General features: G+C 41.7%; 1 protein-coding gene across 1 annotated transcript in view; it reads left to right on the forward strand.

The window, feature by feature from the left end:
• Positions 1-26,225, forward strand: part of GLI2 (GLI family zinc finger 2) — a 196,690-nt gene that overhangs the window by 37,335 nt on the left and 133,130 nt on the right. Inside the window, exon 2 of the mRNA XM_081005644.1 lies at positions 8,933-9,098. Coding sequence (XP_080861770.1) covers positions 8,954-9,098 — 145 coding nt within the window. The 5' untranslated portion in view covers positions 8,933-8,953. The remainder of the gene's footprint in view (positions 1-8,932; positions 9,099-26,225) is intronic.

A 26,225-nucleotide genomic window follows, 5' to 3' on the forward strand; every position in this document is an offset into this window, starting at 1 on the left:
TAAGATCACAGCTTAATGCCAACTTCTCAATGGAAGTTGCTGACTCAAGCTTAAGGCAACTTTTCGTTTGTTCTTGGTTGCTTATTCACATAAACTTGCAGATCAACATATGGCTCTGATATTTGCATAAGAACTCCTCTACTTTCTAGACATCATGCCTTTCACCCCATTATTCAATATTTGTATTCTTTGTACATGCAAAAGCTTACATCCTCCTCAGTTACAGTTGCTGTATTGCTTCCTGGAGGAGACTGCCATTGTATACCTTTGAATTTCTTGATGAATCTTCCCTCTCTGGGCCAGTCATCCTGCACCTCTCCTGCCTGCTGTAGTGAGTAGCATATTCGGAGTGCTGCAGAGAGGGATTGGACTAAAGCACTAAGCTGCAATTCAGTGCATGATTAAAGGTGTAGCCTCATTTTGGCATACAGTGGTGCCCCGCAAGACGAATGCCTCGCAAGACGGAAAACCCGCTAGACGAAAGGGTTTTCCGTTTTGGAGGTGCTTCGCAAAATGAATTTCCTATGTGCTTGCTTCGCAAGACGAAAATGTCTTGCGAGTTCCTGCGATGTTTTTTTCCTCCCCCCCCCTTTTCCCAAGCCGCTAAACCGCTTATCAGCTGATCGGCTAAGCCGCTTAACAGCTGATCGGCTAAGCCGCTTAACAGCTGATCGCTAAGCCGCTTATCAGCTGATCGTTAAGCCGCTTATCAGCTGATCCTTAAGCCGCTTAACAGCTGATCGCTAAGCCGCTTATCAGCTGATCCGCTAAGCCGCTAATACTGTAGCGCTAATCCGCTAAACCGCTACTGGGCTTGCTTCGCAAGACGAAAAAACCCGCAAGACGAAGAGACTCGCGGAACGGATTCTTTTCGTCTTCCGAGGCACCACTGTACAGCTAATTCCAGCAGCCTTACTCCTCAAAGTAGAGGGCAGGTGGATTGTGGGAATCAGTTTGTGTGTCCATTAAGATGTCCACAATGGACTCCACATATGGTTTCCACTTTAAGTCTCCATTTTGGACATTCTCCACACATAGAAGCTATGTAGAATGCTTCTTTCAAGCCTAATTTCATCAGAGGGAAAGGCAATGGGGGTGATTCTGTGGGCATCACATGAAGCCTCTGGGCACATGTGTGGCTGTGGGTGCCATATTGGAGAACCCTTTGCATCATCATACATCCACTGACTCACCTTGTTTACTGTTGTGGGAGACAGATGAGTCAATGAGCATTGAATACTTTACCTTCTTAAAAAACAAAGGCTGCAGCCTTCAAACAAATCCCAAAGAAGTCAATAAGAACCTTCAGCATACATAAGCATGGTGAGGGTTCAGGGGTGTTGTTGTTATTGTTTATAAAAATTTGGTACCTAAATTTTCTAAGTTAGTTTAGCCATCTATAAGCTTCACTGATAAGGTGTTTGGAAATAAACACTGACAGATTTACCTGAAGCCATGTGGTCAGTCCCACCATCTCAATCTCTAAATTTTAATTTAATACCTAAATTTCCCAAGTTAAGAACAGTTTTCCATGAGTTTCAAAATCAGCAATATGGAAATAAGCAATGTCCACTGAAGCCCATGTGGCTAGCCACTCTTCCACCTAATCAAATTTCTGGGATTAGGCATTAGAAAACCAATCCCAAATCACAGCATTTTCCATACTAATCTCCTTGCCAGTCATACGTACTCCAGCACAATGCCTTATTTGTTTTATTTTGCATGAGGAAAAGACCCTGCTGGAGGTTGTCATTCTTCATATATGACTATTGTGCTGGTCACCTTAGGCTGATCCTTTCTCCATCTCAACATTGCAAGTACACTTTGCTGTTAATATGTAAATAGAAAGAAGAGTTCTGTTTTGAGGAACCCAGTAGACACTGCTAAGAGAAATCTGTGAGGTACGATTCTGTTACATTGTACCAAGTTAGATTTGTTTTTACTTCTGCAGTGTAGCTGGCATTGCACAGAAGAGAGATGAAGAAACGGATTTCGTTCTGGAACAGGATCTTACGAGTTGCAAAAGATAGCACAGCAGTCACTGTATTGAGTCAGTGTTAAAACACTTGGCTGGAACTTTGTTTTATTCATAGGAAGCTAGAGAAGTATGGCAAGGCCATTTCCTCTTATAAATAGCCCCTGGAAGAGAACAAATGAAATAGAGACGCCTCATCCTTTCATTTAATATTTCAATGAAAATTTTGTTTTGGTATCACTGAGAGTTATAGTTAAAAAATCCCCCCCCCCCCTATTTATTATACTTTTTAATAAATCCACATTGGAGGAAGGAACATGTCTAGTCTTGATACAAGGTACGATGAGCTAAAAAAATCACAAAATGTTCACATGTCTTGAAAAAGCTAGATAAAGTTGGCCTGGAATATGTCATTTTTTCCAAAATTCACATGAAAGTATTGTCAACATGACCTAATGTCTGTAGGAATATAATACCCCCAACCATGGTCTAAAGAACAAGTCCTCCATAGTTTGGAGAATTATATGGATGCAGCCAGTGTATGCTGGTTGAAATGGAAACGTATGGATTCATCCATGCCTAAGCATAGCTTTGTTAAAACTTTCCCTCTACTGAGGGATGGGCAGTGTCAGACTAGCTGTACTTCAGCAATAATTAAATTGGTTCTGATTTTGTGTCTATGCTGTGTTTCAGATATCATGGTTCTGTACACTGCTTAGAATATTTTTCATGAATGGGCAGTATGAGAATGTTGTAAACAAATAAAAGACTCTGTAAGCAGGCTGCACATGCTGTTTTGGACAAATTCAAAAGACATGCATTCTTCCTGGGATGCTTGTTCCTCCCTAAACTTGTGATTTGTTTCCATGCTCAGAAAACAGTTCTGGCCATTATACGCAGACCAAGTGGGCTGTGCTTAACACTCTTTTGTTTTCCTCAGAACGTGATTCTGAGTTGTTTTCTTTGAAATCCCGTTGGGATCTCTCTCTTTCATTATATATAATGCAGCTGTTAAAATAGCTGGGGTCATGCAGGGCAAATCATAAAGCAGTTTCCTTATTGAGATCTTGGGCATTTCTGAATATTTTAGCATCACAACAGATTTATATACTGCAGCTCCAAAATGCCACAATCACTCTTGGTGTCAAGATCAAGTGCCTAGATTTCTTCCTGCAGAGAAAGTTATGCAGTTGAGCAGGATTGGTAATGTGGTTAAGATTTTTTAATTATTATTTTGAGTAATGACTGAGGTCTTCTGCTAGGTAGCTACTTCTGAATTACCTTTACTAGTAAATATAATGAAGCTTCCTTTTGGATTTTCCCCCCCATGCTAAATGGCTCTCTGTAGGGATAATCCATCAGTGGGTTTATAAATTCTGTTTTACATATAGCAGTGGAAAAGCTTGAGGACTGAGTGCATAAAAAGCAATGAGGGGGTAGGAGGAGGGATGTTAGAAAGGTTTTGTTTTTGTTTTAAATAAAACTAACTTTATTCCTCATTAAAAAGACACATTTGGCATCCTCAGAAATGTGACTGGTCTGATTTTGTAAAAGAGAAGTTTGTACATTCTTCAGTAACAGAGAAATTTAGCCAATGTAATGATTGATAATAAAGCTGCCTTAGTATTTTTATTAATAAAGCCATCACAAATTTAGCGTCAAGATGTCAGGCGAGATGAACAATTTTAAAGTCATTTGATGCGTCCTGCCATGAAAAGGAGAAATGGAAAATCCTTGACATGTCAGCTGGCTGCTCATTGAAATCTGCATGCTTGTCATGGTGCCACCAATCGTGGGGTTGGGAGGCTTCATCAAACAGTTGGCATCCATTCCTTCTCCCAGTATAAAAAAAGCAAAGCAAGACATGTGTCCAGAACAGTGGCGTAGCGTGGGTTGTCAGCACCCGGGGCAAGGCAAGTAATTTGCGCCCCCTAACCCGTGGATTTGCGCCCCCTAACCCTAACCCCCAGATGTTGCGCCCGGTGCGGCCGGCCCCCCCTGCACCCCCCACGCTACGCCACTGGTCCAGAATTTGGGGGAGGGAACCTGGTTGTGTGCAGGCTTGTTGTCCTGGGTAGCATTCTGCTGACAGGTGGACTTTGTTTCAATCAGGTGGCCAGGGAAGCCTATGGAAGTTTCAGTGAGCAGAATTACAGTGGTACCTCGGGTTAAGTACTTAATTCGTTCCGGAGGTCCGTTCTTAACCTGAAACTGTTCTTTACCTGAGGTACCACTTTAGCTAATGGGGCCTCCTGCTGCTGCCGCACCGCCAGAGCATGATTTCTGTTCACATCCTGAAGCAAAGTTCTTAACCCGAGGTAATATTTCTGGGTGAGTGGAGTCTGTAACCTGAAGCTTATTTAACCTGAAGCGTATATAACCCGAGGTACCACTGTATATGATTATCTGAAATCTGAACTCCCATTCTATTCCTTAAAGAGACTCTGACATGGATTTGATAGTATTGTTTAGCAAAAAATAATCTCTCACAAATATATCAAGTGCACCTCCTCTTTCTCTTTCAGGCCAGTATTATAAACTATAATAAATAATTATAGCTTTGGTCAGGATGCTAAAAATGGACTGTTTAAAAAATTGACAGCATAAGCAGGCAACAAACATCTTGACTGATTTTGATATTTCCAAAAGTAATTTCTGAAGCTCCCATTCTTGATATGGTTTTGTGATGAGTGAAATATCAAGGATAATTTCAGCGACACAAACAGGTATGTGGAAGTCCTCAATGACTGGCTGCTTTCCTTCAGATTGCAGAGTGGCTCAGTTTGAGCCTCATTGCGGTTGGGTCACTCCTTGGCCCATCGCTCTAATTACTTTCAGTTATTGCTTCTTCGGTGGGGCTTGGCTGTCAGTTGGGAAGAACTTTTGGTCATTACTGACTTGCTGACCCCATGACCTAGAGGTGAAAGACCGTGTATTCCCTTTCTAATTCGCTCAGTCAGCCAGTACCCTTAAATCAGCAAATAATTATAGACTTATGTATACTAAGTCGCTTAAATCCCAAAGATTAGGCGACTACATTCTTTATATATATATATCCTTTCAGTCTAGCACTTGAGAAGGATTTAACTGTTAAATGCAAATATTTAATAATCACTTTATTATTTCTTGATTCACATACCCTGCGCACACTTGCTAAAGTCAGTGGGACATAGTTCTGAATACATTTATTTATTTTTGTTTTTTAAAAAACTACCTCACCTCTTTCTCAGAAGAGACTCAAGAGGGCTAACAAAGGACAATGCAAACAGATTAAAATTGTTCTGTTTGTTTTATAACACCAGAAAAACCAATTAATAAATTAACAATAGCACTAACAAATAATTCTGCCTGTGTGTTAGTAGCTCTGAACAATCAATTCTTTATGGCCCAACCTTGATGGTTTGGTTTTCTTCTTATTCAGCATTGCTTGAAATAAACACATTTAGGACCAAACTGAAAGATGCTGCTCTAAGGCAATTTTGCATCCCCTACAGCAGCAGTCGGGGGTGAATCCTGGCAATCACTTGATGGTGAAGGACTTGAAGAAACACAATTGGGGCTGCAGCTCAGTGGTAGAGCATCTGCTTTGCCTTCTGAAGGTCCCAGGTTGCATCTGCAGCATCTTCAGGTAGGACTAGTCATGACAGCAGGGTAGACAATACTGGACTAGGTGGATGAATGGTCTGATTAAGTATAAGGCAGCTTCTCATGCTCTGGGGTTTGAGATCATTATGCAAGGATTCACCTATCCCGTAACAGCTCTCTCACTTCTTTTCAATTTCCTCCTACAACAAAAAACAAATAAATGGGAGTAGGAGGTGAATAAATTTCTCAAGAACCGTATCTTGTATGTTCAGCCTACTAACCACAAATATAGAAGAAGGATGTCATTTAGACAAATATTCAGCTGAGAAGCTTGTGCAATCGTATTTGTGCACCAACATCTTACGGCTTGTTTAGAAGAGCTGATATCTTTTCATATGAAGGTTAGAATGGCCTCTATGAAGGCTTGCTAATTGTTTAGGAACTAATATCCAGGTGTTAACTCTTTGGATCTTTTTAGGGTTTGTTTGTTGCGGGTATACCAGAAACCACAGAAGATTGCAAAGCCGTGTCATCTTTTTATTGTGCTCTCAAGTTTTGCATCTCTTGACAGTGAAAGTCTCACTTATTCCGAGTTACTTTGTGTGCTTTCCAGGAAGCATAATGAGCTCCAGTCCTAAGGATGTCTAATGTACTACTGATGTCCTTGGCTAAAATGTGACTCTTAAGAGTTGTGTGTGAAAAAGGGGGGAATGCATGATCCATTTTTAATAAGAAAAAGACTCTTTCTTCTTTATCTCTTCAATATAAGAAAGAGTGAAGTGTTTAACAAATTTGAAGACATGCATGGTTCCTTTGTAATCATGAGTTTTTGTTTAAGGAAATTAGGACAACTCCGCCTTGCTTAGTATATAGTGAATTACTTTGCTTTTTGTTTTTTTTAATACAATATTTATTATTTTTTCCATTTTAACAATCCAATAAAAACCACATTAAAACATTCCAAATTATAATACAATCAAAAAAGCCAAATATTCAATGCCAAATTATATATCTTTTGGGTGACTTCCCATGCTCTGAAGTTCGGGGGGTGATGATCTAATCTCATACTGCATTTCTTAATTAGTGCAAATAGCCCAAATAAAACTTTTCCTATGTTGATCCTTCATTTTATAGTGAATTACTTTGCATGGTGTGTTTGTTGCTGCTCAGTTGGTAGCTTTTTTCCTGTTCATGCCAGAAAGGAAGTTAGAACCTCTATGGCATCCACTTTGTGAGCACTCTCTTGCAACTTCATTGAAGTCTTTGTAGTTGGTACAAACTTTGGTAGTGAATATGTCCTGTGCTCCTCATACTATTGATTGGGGGAATAAAAGGTAATGACAGCAGAGTATGTTAATCAAGGAGAATATTTAGAAAGCAATGCATAGCAAAATGCTTTTGGACTCATACTATCATGCCTGAAGTCATAACTTTCTGTAGGAGTCCAGCATTGTACAATTCTACCTCGGGTTAAGAACTTAATTCGTTCTGGAGGTCCGTTCTTAACCTGAAACTGTTCTTAACCTGAGGTACCACTTTAGCTAATGGGGCCTCCTGTTGCTGCTGCCACGTCGCCGCCACACATTTCTGTTCTCATCCGGAAGCAAAGTTCTTAACCCGAGGTACTATTTCTGGGTTAGCAGAGTCTGTAACCTGAAGTTTCTGTAACCTGAAGCGTCTGTAACCCGAGGTACCACTGTATAAGTTCTTTTGAAGTGTAATTCCTTATAGTTAGTCTTTTTCTTCCTTTCCAATTGTACAGTGCTGGTAGCTGCCTCGGTATTGTCAGTGGGGATATTCCCATGTCCTGCCCCTGCTTGAACCTGGATACTGTCTCTTTTGAGGTTTACATCATGGGTGCTATTTTAACATTTGCAGAAGCAGCATCATTAGGCAAGAAGAAGAAGCTTTCATCTTGCCCAGGAAGGTTCTCCTTCAGAAAAGTGCAGAGAGTCCAAGTCTGGCAGCCACTCTCAACAAGTGGCCTCAGAGATCACTCTAAGCCTCTTATTTACTAGGTGGATGTGCATGTGTCTGTTAAAATAAATAAATACATTGAGGATTCCAGGGAGGCAGTGTCCCCCACCTGAGACACCCATGAGTATACTCAAGAAGTTAAATTGCCATTTCTGTTGTGTGTGTGTGTAAGGTTGTGTTTTCTGGGCAGGATTCACCGGAGGACTCCCATTCCACCTGTGCAGGGGGGCTTCACCCTGCCTACTCTCCACCCCCTCACGTCTCTTGAAAATGACTCTGAGGGGTTTGGGAAAATTCCCAGAACAGCACACAGTGGGAGGAGAGGCAGGATCAAGCTGGAATGCTTGTGCAGATGAAACATTTGTAATAGTGTGACATTGAATTCCACCCCATGTTGGGATGCGGAAAATTTTTCCACATTGTATAATAATTTAGAACTGCCATCTCTCTCATATGCTGAAATGTACAAGGCATGAGGATCAAGCCAAAGTTAAGCAAATTTGTCCTGTCAGGGTTGGCCAGCCCATGAAGCAGGGTGAGGCAATTGCTTCAGGTGGCAGATCTGTCCAGCTGCAATGGATTTGCTACACCACTGCATCCCCACTCACCACTGTCTGTCTCATTTTACTCCCCTGGCTGCCTCATGTGTGCATGTATACAGTGGCATTTTTAGTTTTGCCTAGTGTGGTAAAACGTCCTAGGCTGGCCCTGTGTCCTGTTCATTCAGTGGGAAAGTTAAAGTACAGCCTTAGTTGAATTATAAGATCTAAAATGCTTAAAGTTGGTAGAATCATGTGTATTGTTGTTCTCCCTTTAAAGTAAAATAAAAATAACAAAGCAAACTGACAGTAAATTTTATTTAAGCTCAAAATCCGTAGACGTGGTTTCCCAGAAGTGTATTTTCTTTACTAATATCATTAATTCCTGCAATTTTATGCAATTGCTATGGCTGCGGAAAGCTTTGAGAATGGACAATTTTCAACGAATCCCCACTGAAGGATATAAAATGTTTTAAGATTCTTAATTGATGTTACCTATGCAATTTTTAATAAATAGTCCAGACCAAAAGCTTTTTCTTTTTACCTTGGCTGCTGGCACACAAGACAACTTTAGATTTACAAAAGTAAAAATAATTTTACTGTTGGCAGGAAGTCAACTTTAAATTATTATTATTATTTTAAAGTTGAAAGCTTGGCACTTTTGGGGATTCGTGCTCTTTCTGGTAATAATTACAATAGCTTAACGAAGACTTGGTGAGCAATTAAACAGATCTATGAATGTTTGTGTTTTTAATTATTTTTTGGAATGGGATCAATCGTCCTCCATGAATCCAGTTTTTTTTGCATCTTTCACAGAAGAAATGTCTGAACTGCTATTTTTTTCTTTGTTTTTAAGGACTGGGGAGCTGGAATATGTATGTCTAAGATGGAAACATCCACCTCAACTGCTGCTGGAAAGAAAGAAGGGAAAAATGCCCTTCTGGAAGGCAATGGTTTTAATGAAACAACGAAGAAAACAACTCCTTTAGGAGCAGCCGCAGCAGCAGCAGTGACACAAGGAGGTACTTTTTTCGTTGTTGTTTTGTTTCCCACACTTTGAAAGCAACAGGGGCTCTTTTTCATTAGACTGTTAGGTTTTAATATGAACAGAGGCATATGTTCATGTGTGAATATGCTGAGTTTATTGGGGCTCTTGGTCTTAGAAAGTTAAAGCAACTGGAAGTTGACAGACTGCAGATCCCATGCCTTCACAGAGAGTATATGTTTAACGAAGCAACCTGGACCTGTTTTGAGACGTATGTGGCTTTTGCATTCAAATTAACTCCAGAGATAGTACTGATTGTCAGTTGTTGCTGTTTCCTGGATGCCTGTGTGGAATGAACAGAGTAATTCATCTTCAGGAGGGGAATGCAAAATGTTCTGTCTTCCAGCAGAGAACACCTTAATTTACAGGTTTTGTGGTTTATTTTGCTATTGTCCTGTCCTGTCCTGTCCTGCAGCAAAAATCGAACTATTCACCCAAACAGCTGATTGTTGTTTAATTTCGGTGTGTGTGTGTGTGTTTAAAGTTATAGTTAATATAAAAGCGTAAAAGGAATTCAGATCATGATGGCCCCATGGTGACTAATGTGAATCAGAAAGAATATGGGAAAAGTGGCTAGCCTGAAAGGACTAAAGACTCTTATTAACAGAGGATTATATACAAAAGTGATGATATTCCAGCTGAACTATTTAAAATTTTAAACTATGATGCTGTTAAGGTGCTACACTCAATATGCCAGCAAATTTGGAAAACTCAGCAGTGGCCAGAGGATTGGAGAAGATCAGTCTACATCCCAATCCCAAAGAAGGGCAGTGCCAAAGAATGCTCCAACTACCGCACAATTGCACTCATTTCACACGCTAGCAAGGTTATGCTTAAAATTCTACAAGGCAGGCTTAAGCAGTATGTGGACCAAGAACTCCCAGAAGTGCAAGCTGGATTTCGAAGGGGCAGAGGAACCAGAGACCAAATTGCAAACATGCGCTGGATTATGGAGAAAGCTAGAGAGTTCCAGAAAGACATCTACTTCTGCTTCATTGACTATGCAAAAGCCTTTGACTGTGTCGACCACAGCAAACTATGGCAAGTTCTTAAAGAAATGGGAGTGCCTGATCACCTCATCTGTCTCCTGAGAAATCTCTATGTGGGACAAGAAGCTACAGTTAGAACTGGATATGGAACAACTGACTGGTTCAAAATTGAGAAAGGAGTACGGCAAGGCTGTATATTGTCTCCCTGCTTATTTAACTTATATGCAGAATTCATCATGCGAAAGGCTGGGCTGGGTGAATCCCAAGCCGGAATTAAGATTGCCGGAAGAAATATCAACAACCTCAGATATGCAGATGACACAACCTTGATGGCAGAAAGTGAGGAGGAATTAAAGAACCTTTTATTGAGAGTGAAAGAGGAGAGCGCAAAATATGGCCTGAAGCTCAACATCAAAAAAATGAAGATCATGGCCACTGGGCCCATCACCTCCTGGCAAATAGAAGGGGAAGAAATGGAGGTAGTGAGAGATTTTATTTTCTTGGGCTCCATGATCACTGCAGATGGTGACAGCAGCCACGAAATTAAAAGACGCCTGCTCATTGGGAGAAAGGCGATGGCAAACCTAGACAGCATCTTAAAAAGCAGAGACATCACCTTGCCAACAAAGGTCCATATAGTTAAAGCCATGGTTTTCCCGGTAGTGATGTATGGAAGTGAGAGCTGGACCATAAAGAAAGCTGATCGCCGAAGAATTGATGCTTTTGAATTATGGTCCTGGAGGAGACTCTTGAGAGTCCCATGGACTGCAAGAAGATCAAACGCATCCATTCTTAAGGAAATTAGCCCTGAGTGCTCACTGGAAGGAAAGATCGTGAAGCTGAGGCTCCAATACTTTGGCCACCTCATGAGAAGAGAAGACTCCCTGGAAAAGACCCTGATGTTGGGAAAGATGGAGGGCACAAGGAGAAGGGGACGACAGAGGACGAGATGGTTGGACAGTGTTCTTGGAAGCTACAAATCTGAGTCTGACCAAACTGCGGGAGGCAGTGGAAGACAGGAGTGCCTGGCGTGCTCTGGTCCATGGGGTCATGAAGAGTCGGACACGACTAAACGACTAAACAACAACAACATATCCAAAAGATCCATTGAAGTTAGTCCATTGATTTAAATGGCTCAACTCTGAGTATGACTTACTTCAAGGGGCTCACATTGCCTCAGGAGCAATTTTCCACAGGCTGCATAGAAATAGTTGTCGTAGCAAAAGTGAGTGTAGCCAGACACACAACTCCCCACCTTCCATCCTGGCAAGCAAAAGATACTATGACAGTTGAAGGATACATTCCAGCCAGGTAAAACGACTTGAGGGGAATGCAAAGCAGGGCCAGTAATGGTTCTGGCCCGAAAAGAGGGCATAGTCTGGGCAGAGTACGGAGGGCCAGTCTGAGAGGTCTGAGGGGCTGCATTTGGCCTGTGGGCTTCATTAATTGGGTATCTCCCAGAAAAACCTAACTCTAGTAAAAATTGGGTTTTGCAAACCGGAACTGCCTGGGAATATGCTGTGGATTGCTCACTGAACCCTACATTTGTGTACAACTGACCGGGAACTTGTTGGTATTTGCTGTTGTAAGAGAGAATCACACACAGCAAAATCAGAGAACTGTTGCTTGCTCTGGTTAGACACCAACCACTCCTTGTTTTCCTTGCATGGGACAGAATGACCTCTCACAGCAGGAAATGAAGGAACAAATTAGCTGAGACTTGACTGGTGGAATGTGACAAGTGGCATTTTCAGCTGTATAAACTTCTTCAGCTGATTTTTGGCCTTTCAAAAATATTTCTCATTGCTGGACAAGACTGTGTTTCAGAATATATCTTTGCCTCATTCTTTTGACACTACATAGTCCCTTGAACAGAAGAATGTAGGAAAAGTTCCCCACCCCCTTGCCATCAGCTTTCTTTGTTTTCTTGGTTATTTGGTAGATAACATGGGCTTGCCAGAAGAAGTGAGAAAGTTTCCCATCTCTTTCTTTATAACTACTTACAATTTCAAAAGGTGTAAGTCTATATTTCACCTGTTCAAAAAGAAACCTCCCAGTTGTTGTTTTTCTGTAAAAGCATCAAATATGCAGGACAACGGTTAAGAGATGGGCAGTGGGGGAATTTTTTTAGAGATCACTGATGAAACAGAACAACAACAAATGTTACTCATAAGCTCTGGAAAGAAAGTTATTGAGAGATGTCTCGAATACAAGATAGAACTATTAAAACCAGCCACACAACTGTACACCATGGGTTGTACTCAACTTAGTTCTAAGGCGAATGCTCCATCAATGCAAGGATTTCTCCTTGTGTAGCAGAAAGTTTCCCCCCTACGTTCCCTGTTCCCTGAATCTGTTCTGGGGTTCCCCCCATCCTCTGGAGCAGATTTGTGGACAGCGCAGGGGACAAGCAGGGGTGGGAGAAGGAAGGAAATCACCTTGCACTAGCACAAAATATTTGCATAATACCACCCCATATTTTTGAACAACCACATAATACTGCCATGGTACAACAGTGCTGTGCTTACCACCCACTACTCTAGGGGAAAGCCAGGCCCAGCTCATTATGCTTTATATTGGTATAAAGGCACTGAAATGTTTAGTGTGGATTATAAAACGACAGCTTGAAATTTCAGGTAATTGGAAGTTTAGAAACAGTAGCGTCCAAACACCACATTGTGATGGTAGTCAGTCAGCAACATTTCCCAGATCTTAGTTGAGGGCTGTAATATGCCTGAGAGACTCCCACCAAAAGAAGTCAAGAAGAATGACATCTGATATTCTAGCTGGCTTATCCATGGAACCTTACTGTCTAATACAGCTGAAAAATGAGTAACTGGGACAAGTATACTCCATCACCTAGCTCCAACCAAGTAGGTGACATGCAGAAGGCATTGCTAGCCCTGCCAATATGGTTCTAGGCTTCAAATTTACTTTCAAAGCCATTTGAAAAGGATCACTATGTCATACTCACCAGTATCTGGTTGGTATTTAGTAGTATTTGATGGCTAATATGTAGTAGTAATCAGTATTTGACAGTTCATATGTGAATTCTGTCAAGCTCAAAACAATCAAGAGATACCATATTAAAAGCATTTATATTTTGAAGTAAAAGAAGAATCACATTCAAAATATAAATTTGGAATTGAAATACCTTGTTTTAAAATCTGGCTGATCAAATTAGAAAATTTAATGAATGTTGAACGTTTGTAAATATTGGTTTCAGCTCTTAATTGAAAGTGTCAAGTGCCTTATCGTTAACAGTATGCCCCCCCCCGAACCCCACAATAATGCACACCCCTCATGACACAAATACCAGCTTGGAGAATTGATGGTGTTTACGTTGGCAGCATTTCCCCCCTGATGTCTAGCTCTGTCAAGACTAATTTTAGCATTTCTAAAGCTGGGTAAAAATATGGCCTCATTACTTTGATGTCAGAGCATGGTTTACTATTAGTATATTCTGGGGTTTATCATTTTAGTCATGTTTAACACGGCTACAGGAGGCATGCACTATTAAATCTGGCTTATTTTACATTCCTGTCCGGGATTATTTATTTGGAACAATTTCCTCTCTATCAAAAGACACAGCTAATGCTGAGTTTTAATGTGTTATTTACACACAAAATAACCTATTTACAACTTGGTATCTGCCGGAGGGAGAATGAATGGGCTGGTGCTCCCTCCATTCTGTTCTATCGGAGTTTAACAATCTGGATTGCTAATAGAACCATTTATCATGGGGTGGTAATTTATTTTATGTTAGTTGCATAGGTCTCACTGCCTCTGATCTATGGAAATACTTCGTGTATAATGAAGTCCAACAAGTCATTTGGTGTAAACATGGGAAAGCCAAGGTTGGAGCCAGTGAAAACCAAGATGTACTCTTTACCCTAGGTAATATTTCTCAGAAATTAATGCCTTGGTTGATTAAATAAAAACCCATCACCTTGCACATGTGCTTTTAAGTACAGAACTGTTGGAATGGAATATTGTACAGGGTACATTAATGCTGCAGAACGAAGAATATTCTGTATGTTTTTTTTAATTTGAGGCTCCAATAGACTGCTTCTTCAGATCAAAGGTCTAAAAGGCTGTTGTAGATGAGGTCAAGAAAGCATTTTCTCCCCTGTCCAATTGATTTGATATCCCAATTGAGTTGATATCCAATGGAATGCCAACTCCCCCCAATAAAATATTTGAGGGGGCTGGGCCCTCCCAAAGTTGATAGAGCTTGTGTGCTGGATATTACATGCATTGGCTGACTTCAGATGCACCATCACTGAGTGGACTGGATGACCAGCATGCCAGCTGGGCAGTGGGAACAGGCACATCCTAACTCAGCTGCATACAGTGGGTCTGATCTGCCAAAATTATTGTCCAGACCTTTCCCTTTCCTGGTCTGAACAATCAGCCCACAGAAATGGAGTGTGTACCCTAGGAGACTCTGAACACTACCATTCCCTAAGGGGAGGCTGTACATTTCAGGGGGACAGACAAGCTTTATTTCAGAAAACCTTGCCCACCATTACCAAGCTTCTCATCAATGAACCCCTAATGTGCTTCTAAGGAATATCTAGTTTTGTGGGACACACAGTTGCAAAATGGCTGCAGTAAACTCTCAAAAGAGCTTTAAAATTATATCCAATGATAAACGCACCAAGAGAGACACTTAGAATCACCTGTTCAGCCTCAATGATACAGTTGGGGCTAGAAGGAAGCAGCTTTTCCCACTCTGATTCCCAAGCAGTCTATGTAAGCAACACAGATTGAATCATCCCCCCAAAAGTCATGAGGATTGACAAGATAGATAGGTGGGTCAGCCATGAGCATGGGAAACAGACGGTAGAAGGAAAGGAGAATCCCAGCAGACCTCTTATAAACAAACCAATAAAAATGTCAACTGTGTGTGTGTTCCTTAGAATTAAAGGAATAAGAAAATAGAAACTGCCACTTAAAGTCGCCTAACCTATCCTCCTTGGCAAGCCAGTGACGGCTCTAGAGAATTGTTTGCCTGGTTTTGCCAGAAAAGAGCAGCAGAAGAGATACTTATATATTGCAAATTACTTCAAATTCTAGGCCTCTAAAGTTCTTTTCTCCTTAAACTGTTTTATGTTGGAGTAGGTTGGAATGTGTTAGCCTGAGAAAACTGTGTGAATAAAGTGTTCAGATCTCTCCACAGGGTTCACATTGACTAACATTGTTCAGGCCACCTCCTGGCCTTTTTCCCGACCATCTTTTGGCTCCTGAGACCTCTAATAAGCAGTCTATGCCATCTAAGTTCATTCTTCTCTTATTTTTTCTTATGATGGAAAAGCCCAGAGGACCAGGGATTGGGACAAACTACTGAATCAGGTGCTCTCTACCTCCTGCCCTGCCTCTCCCCTGAGAAAATTTCTTCCTCCTACCTCAGTCAAGGTGTCAGTGCAAACATTAATTCAGGTTAACCAGGCTTTCGGAACTAGCTAAAGATCTGCTTTAATTGCGGCACTTGATTGGTTTTAACAATGAATCCCTTAACTGCACTGCAGATCAGAAGGAAATTCATTCTAGCAAAGGAACACTCAGTCTCGTGGCTTGTTCCTAAACTCTTAAAACGTAGTTAAGGGAACCCCAGAGTTAACATCAGCACCAGTTCTTGCCCCAATTAACTGCATAACAGATGTAGCTAATCATGGCACACTGTAGAACAGAGGAAATGGCTACAAATTTAGACCAATTCCTCTGGTGTTGAAGTCATGGAAACAGACTGTAGTGAGAATGCAGGATAAGGAGATACACTCTGTGAATTATTGGCAGGCAGCTGAAATGTTGTTTGAAGCTATCTATCTGGCTGTAAAGTGGTTTAACTGATACCCATCCTAGGTGCATCTCTGAAGGCTGAACAGAAATTTCCATGGCCTTACTAAATGCCTTTTCCATCCATCATCTCTGTTGCTTTTAGTATGTCCATCAGCAGGAACATCCTAAAGTGAAGTTCATTCTGTATGACGCATATTGCAAAACATGCCCTTTGCAATTTGGAAATGGACACTCCTAAAAAAAGGTGTGTGAAGTCTTGTTCCATGGCCTAGAGACATTCAAAATGTATGATTTCCACTCTAAGGGTTTATAATCTGCAACTGTGCATTGACGTGTACTGGATTGCCATAGACATGATGAAGCGTTCAGCCTCCCAGTGGAGGAGAAGCAGATGCCAACACTCTATGGATCTTGGCTGGGTGTGAAGACATTTTTATTTCAGCATGAATGGGGGGGCATTAATTTTATTTGATTGCACATAATACTTTCTTGTTGTACCTATGATGTTGTCATGTATTTTAGTTTGTTAGAGATTGTAGATGATTCATAAAATGTTGTAAGTTACAGAAATGTTGTAAGTTACAGAAATAAATTAGAAAAGCGTGTTGTGGAGAAGTGCTATGGCTGCCATATGTCCGGAATACTGCAGCCTCAAGCAAAAAAAGCTCAACAACTTCTTTTCTGTCCAGAATTTCACTTTTTGAAATATGGCAACCCTAGGATAGACAGAAGTTTTTCTCCTTCTCTTATAAGACTAGAAATGGGGACATGTGATGAAACGGAATGTTGGAAGATCCCAGAAAGGCAGAGGGAAGTTTTACCTCCATTGTCAGAGACAGTATGCCTCTGAGTACCAGTTGCTAGGAAAAGCAAGTGAGGAGATTGCTGATGTGCTAATGTCCTGCATCTGCTTGGCCATTGGGAGAACAAGATGCTGAACTATGTGGGCCTTTGGTCAGATTCAGCAGGTTTCTTCTGATATTTTTATTTTTTACTGCCAGGAGAATTCCATTAACAGGTAATGTAGAAGAGGGAAGAGTGTACAGTCATACCTCTTGTTATGTTCTGTCCAGGTTACATCTTTTCAGGTTGCGTCCCGCAGCGACCCGGAAGTACCAGAAAAGGTTACTTCTGGGTTTTGCCGCTTGTGCATGTGCAGACGCGCAAAATGACATCACGCGCATGCGCAGATGCGGTGAATTGTGACCCGTGCGTGCGCAGATGCGGGTTGCGTTCCTTTCAGGTTGCAAACGGGGCTCCGGAATGGATCCCGTTCGCAGCCAGAGGTACCACTGTAATAAGAAGGAGTGAGCAGTGAATTTTGCTGTAGATCTATCCCATCTAATAACTACAGTATAGACTTGGGGGGTTCGTTTTCCTTTGCAGTTAATCTGAGGGCTTCTAGACCTTGTGAGTCTTTCTTGGTAGAGCACATACTTGTCACATGTAAGGTCCTAGGTTCAGTCCCTGTCATCTCCAGTTATCATCAAATGGAGTATGCAGTATTGAACTACCGTATGTCAGAGGTCAGCAAACATTTTCAGCAGGGGGCCAGTCCACTGTCCCTCAGACCTTGTGGGGGGCTGGACTATATGGGGGGGGGGAATCAACAAATTCCTGTGCCCCACAGAGATGCATTTTAAATAAAAGCACACATTCTACTCATGTAAAAACACGCTGATTCCCGGACCGTCCACGGGCCGGATTTAGAAGGCTATTGGGCTGGATCCGGCCCCTGGGCCTTAGTTTGCCTACTCATGAACTAGGTTGTTCTTCACCAGCATGGTACCCTTCAGGTGTATTGGACTGCAACTCCCATCAGCCCCAGCCAGCATGGTCAAGGATGAAGAGAGTTGCAGTGCAAAACATCTGACACACACCACGTGGGGGGAAACTGAACATAAGTTAAGACAACTCACACAATTATATTAATTATGACAAAATCAAAATAGGAAGAGTTCTCACCAACCCTCACCCATTCTATTTCAGCAATACCCCTGGCTGAGCATATGAGCTGGAGGCAATTTTATTAAGGACCGGTGAAAGAATCTTATATGGCAAGTTGGTCTTGTTAAAACATCTTCATCTTAAAAAATCACAGCTTACCATGTCCTGGATATCCCGCCCCCTGCCTTTAAAGAAAACAGATGCTTTTGTTTTAGTCAGTTTTGCTTCACTGAAGTTTACTATGTTTCTTAGTCTGCAATCCTAAACCCACTTACCTGAATGCAGTAGGACTTACTTCTTAGTAGACACGGGGGCAGATTCAACAAAACCAGTTGCACTGGCAGGAGGTCATCGCAACAAGTCCCACTTCCACCCATGGTTAGGATTCGCACTGTATGTTAAGTTCAAAGTTCAGTTTGGTTTCTAAGAGCGGAACTTAATGGTTTAAAGCATTTTCAGAGGCAGCCCTTATACAAGCTACAAGTCTTGCAAAACCTGAGCTCCTGGATAAAGTACAGCTCCTTGTAAGACCACAGCTCCTTTGCAAGTTAAGTAGAATAAGCTCTCTGAAACCACAATTTCAGGGTTGGGATTTGAGCAAGAACCTGGCTTGCTATTCTTTTGGAAGGGCAATTCTGTTATTTCTGTACCGGTAGAGTATAGTCACTGATTACTCCCTTGGATTTTCTCCAGCTGTACCATAATGTTACTTAAGGACTGCTCCAGATGTTCAGAATTTCTTCAGTCTCCAGAACTCTGAAGTTGATGTTATGCAGCAAGACAACTCGGGGGCTCTTTGAGATTAAACGTGTATAAAGAAGATTGACTGTGGAAGTTGCCACAGTTTAAGGAAATTATGGGTGCCTGCCCATACACTGTGTTCTCCATAGCATGTGAAAGGCATACTTGTATTTCTTGGGTATGGAGGCCCAGGATCAAGTGCCAGTTTCCAAGATGTGTTTGGCATCCCTTTTTACCTGCTGTCAAGTATCAGCATGGCTCTCAAGTGCTACAGTTAACACTGTAGGTAAATGAAATGTCTTATCTGCTAGTTTTTGTTCCATGTGATGCAGACCTTAACATCCACCACCCTATCTATAAATGGATAACTCCCATGCATGGAATAAATATTTTAAGGCAAAGTTTGAATGAGCTGTAAGGCTTGTATTTTTCTTTTCTTCAAACAGTGAAGCTTTATTCGGGGGGGTGGGAATCAATAGGGACTTAGTGGGTTTCCCCTTCTCCTATTTAAAGGCTGCAGCAGATAAAAATAACCCGAGCTGAAGGAAGGCCGCTAACACAAAATAAATAATTACATTATGGAAAAGGCCTGGAGAGATTGCTTGTGTAAATCACTTTTAAACGAGAACAAGCTCCAGATAAAATCCATTCTTTTATCACACAGATTAAGTCTTTTCCCTTTGACGCTAAATAATTGATAGGGTTTGGCAGAGCGTTCCACAGCTGCCTTTGCGGAGCAGTGGGACTGCTCTCGGGGTCAGGCAAGTGGCAAAGAAGAATGCTCTTAAGAAACGCTACGCTTCCACTACTGACACCTAGAAATGGGGCTTGAATTCCCCACCCTCCTTAAAGAATGGCCGCCGTGCCTTGAAAAGACAGTGGAGCACCAACAGAGCAAAGGGAAGGATTGTGTTACTTCCTTGACACCTAACGGCAAAGCCTGAGGTGGATTTGGTGTAGTTCTTTTTACCCAGTGTGTGAGTTTAATTAAGCACAGTGTAACACCTTGCATAGATTTTGTATTTCGTGTTTCTATTAGTGTCGTACCATGTGATCTCTCTCTCTCTCTCTCTCTTAATGCTTAATGTGGCTCTAGACAAGGACTTGTGGGACCCTCACTTCAAGGTCAGAACACTTGAGAGGATTTATTGAGAATAAATGCAAGTAAGCCCCTCCCACCCGCCGGCACTTTCCAGTTTCGAAAGTGGCCAGTGTTAACCATTACACAAGCCACACTCTTTTCACTGCCACTGCTTTCTCACTCGGCGGCTTTTGCTACCACTGTATTCATCACAGCAGTGTGGAAACAAATAACTGAGCAACAAGTCCCAATAAGGGGTGCTTTTTTGACACAACAAAAACTCGTACAGCTGTTACACAGCTCTGTAACTTTGACCCCTTGCAGTCAACTACTCACATCGACCAAAGTGTGGCAGGAAGGCGTTTGCATGAGTCTGTCTAGGCCTTTGGCCCTCTAGTTGTTGGTGAACTGTATCTCCCACCATCCCTGGCCATTGACATGCTTGCTGGCACTGATGGAAGTTGTAGTTCAGCAACATCTATAGGGCCAAAAGTTTCTCATACCATCTCTAGGCCCAGATAATTCTCATTCTTTCCCAGGTCCTGCTTTCTGTCTTCTCTGGTTAGAAGCCTACACAGACAACTGAGCTACACTGGGGATTTATTTTTTTTACCTCCCATCAGGTGCAAATGTGTTGTAAAATGAGTGGCATAATGGAAGGTAAAGTGGTAATCAGTGTGCACGCTGCTTCCCCCAACAAACATTCATTTCAGCTTTAGGTAACTCTTTCTCAAAACACCAGATGGTCTTGGTTGTCCTCTAAGCAAAACCTAAGCATTGTTGCCTACAACTGATGGCAAGTGTTTCCTGTAAGACAGAAGGTATTGGGGCCTTCCTGCATCAGAGTCAGAAAGCAGCTCTGGGATTTTTGTGACAGACCCTGTTCCTGGGACAAGTGGGAGAAGAAATAAAAGAAAATTCCAGCTCTGACCACTGGCAGAGTCCGCCTTTCTCTCTCCACTCAGTAACTACAACCCCATCCTTCACACATCTGAGGTTATGGGGAAAGGCTCACAGGCCAGGAATGCCTCAGTAACCTCATTTTACAAATAAGGTGATGCTGTGAGCGATGTGATAGTAAATACTCTTTCTGCAAAGAACCAGGTTGACTGAAGAGCCCCTTGTCCCAGTACAGTGGTACCTCGGGTTACATACGCTTCAGGTTACACACTCCGCTAACCCAGAAATAGTGCTTCAGGTTAAGAACTTTCCTTCAGGATAAGAACAGAAATCATGCTCCGGCGGCGTGGCGGCAGCAGCAGGAGGCTCCATTAGCTAAAGTGGTGCTTCAGGTTAAGAACGGACCTCCGGAACAAATTAAGTACTTAACCCAAGGTACCACTGTAATAATTTCCTAAGGGTGGGTAGAATGATTGACACTTCAGTGCATAACATTTTCTCAAAATGGGGAGGGTGGAGAAGAATTTGGTAGACCAACCTTTGCCAGCCTTGTGCCCTCCAGATGCACTGCCTGGGGCTGTTGGGAGTTGTAGTCCAGAACTTCTGGATCAGGGGTCAGCAACCTTTTTCAGCAGGGGGCCGGTCCACTGTCCCTCAGACCTTGTGGGGGGCCGGACTATATTTTGAAAAATATATATGAACGAATTCCTATGCCCCACAAATAACCCAGAGATGCATTTTAAATAAAAGCACACATTCTACTCATACAAAAACTCCAGGCAGGCCCCACAAATAACCCAGAGATGCATTTTAAATAAAAGGACACATTCTACTCATGTAAAACACACTGATTCCTGGACCGTCTGTGGGCCGGATTGAGAAGGCGATTGGGCTGGATCCGGCCCCCAGGCCTTAGTTTGCCTATCCATGTTCTGGAGGTTGGTGAAGGCTGATATATGTAAAGGCTGAATGATACTGAACGTTTTAGAAAACTGGCAGGAGGCATCCCGTGATCTGGTTCAGTGGAGGCTCTGAGGCGCCTCGTGGCTGTCTGATTGGCGGGCTGCTTATTTATGTAAACAGCTTCAAAACTTTTTAGCATCTTTCTGTTTTCACAGAGTTCCAAGGGGAATTCTGAGCAGGCATTCTCCAAGTAACATCCTGAGGAGATCAGAATGCTGTTTGTAAAAGAGCTTTTCAGTCTGGGGATCCACAGCATTTATTCCAAAAGAAGCTTTCTGCCACATGAATTTACTCTCTGCTCTGAAACAGATCCAAGAAATGCTGCTCAGAGCAGATGCGTTTCTAAATAAACAGCTAAAGTCAAGGTTTTGATAACTTCCTTTGTATCACTATAGAAGTCCAAATGTGGAGTTTAAAAACAAAGCATGGCGTACTGGGGGGGCCAGTAGAGGGCTTTTTTTCTCCCTCTCCCCTTCCCTTGAAGCTTTCACCCTCTTTCTGTTGTGCTGAAGACTAAATGGACTAAAAGGTCATAGAAAGTTAAAACCAGACGTTAGATATTTCTGCACATAATTAAATTATCCGAGCCTAGCTTATGTCTAAAAGGCCCAATGCTGTAAGTGGCTTCGTAGTTTCAGATCAGTTTGTAGACATAAAGGAAATGTCAAATCATAACGACGAAAGAGGTCAAAAGTCATGTAATCCAAAACATACGCGCCACCACTGAAACCAGAGATCCACAGAGCTCTGGATCAGGCTCCTTAGATAACAATGTGCTGCAAACAACCAGTAAGCAAGCTTAGAATCAGGGCCCCAACCGAATGCAGAAATACGTTTTAAGCCCAACTGAAACCAATGGGATTTAAGCGCCTTTAATTCTGTTTTGGCATTTGGCCAGATTCTCTATTAATCTGTGTGTTCTGGAGGAGTGAATAAAGGGAACAGACTGCATTTCTACTTGCCTTTATATTCCTTCAACAGTGTGCCTCTAGCTACAGTCAGGTACAGCATTCTGAGGTAGGCAGGGCTTTACTTGATCTTTTGAATGAGTAAGTTTAAACTAGATCTGTTGAGTGTCCACGAGTCCCAGCTTCTTGGAACTAATTTTTCAATGTAAAATGCTAAGGTTAGGTTTAAATATTCAGCAGAACAGTCCTGACACCCATAATCCATGCAACTGGGGAAGGGTTAGAATGCAGTGGAAGACCTTTGCTGGTCAGGGTCAATACTACTGTGCAGGCTCCCATTTCACTAGAGTGGTATGAGCTGTTGGCAGCCTGGTGATACAGATGGTAGGTAGACAGTGTAGAGCTGGGCCAACCAAGGATCATTTAGATTAGGGCTTCCCAAACTTGGGTCTCCAGCTGTTTTTGGACTACAACTCCCATCATCCCTAGTTAGCAGGACCAGTGTTCAGGGATGATGGGAATTGTAGTCCAAAACTGCTCAGGACAGAAGTTTGGGAAACCCTGCTTTAGATCCTCAGCTTGCCCAGCTCCTGGAAAGGAGCCTGATCTCAGTCTGCCTCTGGTGCATCAGCCTGGAACTGGTTCATCAAAAATCAAATACTGTCTCCCAGCCACACCATCTTCTATCCTGGCTGGTGCAAATGGCAGGGCTTGGCAGTGCGGCTCCATTCAGCCCTGTTGTTCCTTGAGTTAGGATTGCTTCCTTAGATTAGGCAATTATCTAAGAATTACAATGGTTCTGAGAACGATTTTGCCCTTAGTTACTTTGTACTGCTAGTTTCATTCACAGATAACTGGAGTGAATTTGTGTGCCCTCATATTTTACGTAGGCTCAACCTGTTTTAACCAAAGTGAGCAACATAATACAAATTGGTCGGTATCCTGTTTTTGCCAATGGGGACTTGATTCCTCCCACTGTTTATTCAGGTAACATGTTGCATCTTGGCGCTGCTATTCATCTTTGCTTCCTTTCACATACAAGTAGGAATATACTGAGACAGCTTGCTTGCTAGAACAGTACTTGGCACAGGAACTTACCTCTCTAATGCTGGCCTGTAATTAGAGCCACTGGTGCTCTCTCCAAAGTGTTAGCAGCTGGAGAAAGTAGCAAAACAAAACAACACAAAGGTGATGATTTTGCTAAGTGTTGTTTTTTATTGGTGTGTATGTGGGCTTTCGTGAAAGTATTATGACGTACTCTCTCTAGTAAACTTTCCTCCTTTCCAGAAGTTTGCTTTGGGAAAGGAATCAAACTGCATTTGGATCAAACATTGGTGATACTTGTTGTGTTACTTTTTGCAGCTGCAGGATGTGAAGCCTGTTGATTTTCCTGTGTCATCTGTATGCACATGAAAATGTCTTTTTAAATATAAAAAAGAAAAGTACAAAAAAGTGCTGTTGGCTCCCTGACAGACTCTTGGTTGTTCAGTCAGGCTCACAATTCGCCAAGCTGAGTGAAATCAAAAGCACTGTTCTGTGTTAACAAAATATGTTTTTTTTTAGTTAGTTGTGATCCACCTTTCCACAAAATGGTACAGAAGGTGGCTAACAATAACAACACTTCCTGTCTGACTTTCCGGACAAATCACATGGGGAATAAGTTTCCAAAGGCCAATCGTGGGATCAGAACAGTGGAACATGTAGCTCTCTTAACACCAGTTTGTTTCCAGTTGTATCATTAATATGAACACTATAAGAGCAAGAAAGATCTATTGACCTCAACAACAGCAGATGACCAGAACTAAAGGCAGCACATAAGGTCCCTGTATGGAGTTGTACTTGACGCCTAAGAACTTTTTCTGTAGAGAAGCTCAGCTCCCAGGTTTTGCTTTGGTGGTTTAATTATATACCTGACATTAAAGCTAGGTTCACCAAATGATTTGCTGAGGTTCCTGAATATAGGCAAACCCGGATGAGCATATGGTTTTGGGGTCAAAACCACATATGACTTTAGCTTTTAAATGAGGCAGCATTTAGTGGTTGAACGTGAGTTTTTAGTGGTTAGACAGTCTGAGCAAATGCATTAAGGTGAGCATGTTACTTTGAGGGAGAGATGTTCAGAAGGTCAGACCATGTTCACCTTTTGCCAACTCTTTTCAAAGCCAAGTATGAACAGCAGCACCTGATACTTTATCTTTCCATAAGGACAAGGACCTGACAGTATTATCCTCCCCTCTCCCTCTCCCCAGAAGACATCTGACAGATTTCATCATTTAAACAATGCCAAGATTTAAGTAGGCCTTAATCCATATTTGAGGATCCTGGAAGAAAGGGCATGCTGCAATGCTGCCACTACTTGTACTGCCCCTATTACAAATATTGTTAATAATTGCTAACACATAATTATGAAAGACTACCTGCATCCATACACACCTGTCTTAGCTTTATGCACTGCCCTCTGATCCTGTGTTAGGCTAACAAGTACCAAGGACAGGACCTTTTCAGTGATGGCCCCGCACTTAAGGCTCATGCTTCCTCAGGAAATATGACTGAGGAACACAGGGGTGTTTGGATTTTTTTTAAAGAAACTTTCAAGCACTTTTTAAAGCACTTTTATTTCAGTCAGCCTCTTACTAATTGCTGTTGCATTTATTAATTTCTGCTACGGTTCAGTTTTAAGGGATGATAATGTGGTTTTCATTTGATGGTTATTTTATAATTTTTTAGCACCATTATTCTACTTTATGAAATTTTGTACATGACCTTGAAGGAGCAATTGTGTCCAAAAAGGCAGTGTATCAGTCACATAAGTAATAAATGTGTAAGTGGCCCAGGATGGAAGTATCCTGGGAAGCAAGTCTGGGCATCAGATTTTCCAAGGCGAGCTTCTCTCAAGTCACTTACTCCCAGAATCAAGAGACGGAAGGTTGTTTGTAATGAGCACCACAAATTCTTCCACAGGGGAGTGCTCCAGTTTAAAGCCTCATTTTCAAATACTCAGTTAATGCATTAATTAGGACAGTTGTCTGAATGATTTCATTCAGTTCCACAGATAAACAATATTTATAACGAACTGTTTGAATGGAGCAGGACAAAGTGTGCTAAGGCCAATTTGATTGCTGCCTTTTATAGAACCAGCTACTAAAAGAGTGCCTAAGCAACATCTGGAAGGCAACAGATTGTCACAGAGTCACTAACATCTGAATCAAACCAAATTTATTGCTGGTTGCTAAAAATATATAGAGGAAAGTAAAAGTTCCAAGCATTAACTATGTGCATTGTAAAGATAAGTAACGGCTGCTATAAGATCACTTTAAAAAATTCCCTTTGGGACATGAAAGAGGTCTTTGAAGGGAGCAAGTTTTAATGCAGAAATGTTTGGGTCATAAATATATATTTGAGATGGACGGAGTGGGGAAAATATTGTTCTTATTAAAGTGAGGATGGGTTTCCTTTTATGATAGGCAGTAACAGCTCTTTAACCTATGTATCACTCCAACAAGCTAGCCTGGGCATTAGAGTTTTCCAGAAGGCCCCATGTCTCTTGTTTCCATCATAGCAAAACTACAAAGACAGTTACTAAGATGCTTTTCTGTACATTATGCTTTGATATAACCAAAATTTTGCTTACAGGGTATGAAGCTTATTTTGCTTACAGGGTATGAAGTCTTGAATCACTAAGTATTTCAGTTTATTATTAGAAAAGGTGTGTGCATGTGATGTATTTGAATATTTGTGTGAAAAAGCAATAAGCATGCATAAGGACATATTTC

This window comes from Podarcis pityusensis (assembly GCF_964106645.2).
Source record: "Podarcis pityusensis genome assembly, chromosome: 1".
NCBI classification, from domain to species: Eukaryota; Metazoa; Chordata; class Lepidosauria; order Squamata; family Lacertidae; genus Podarcis; species Podarcis pityusensis.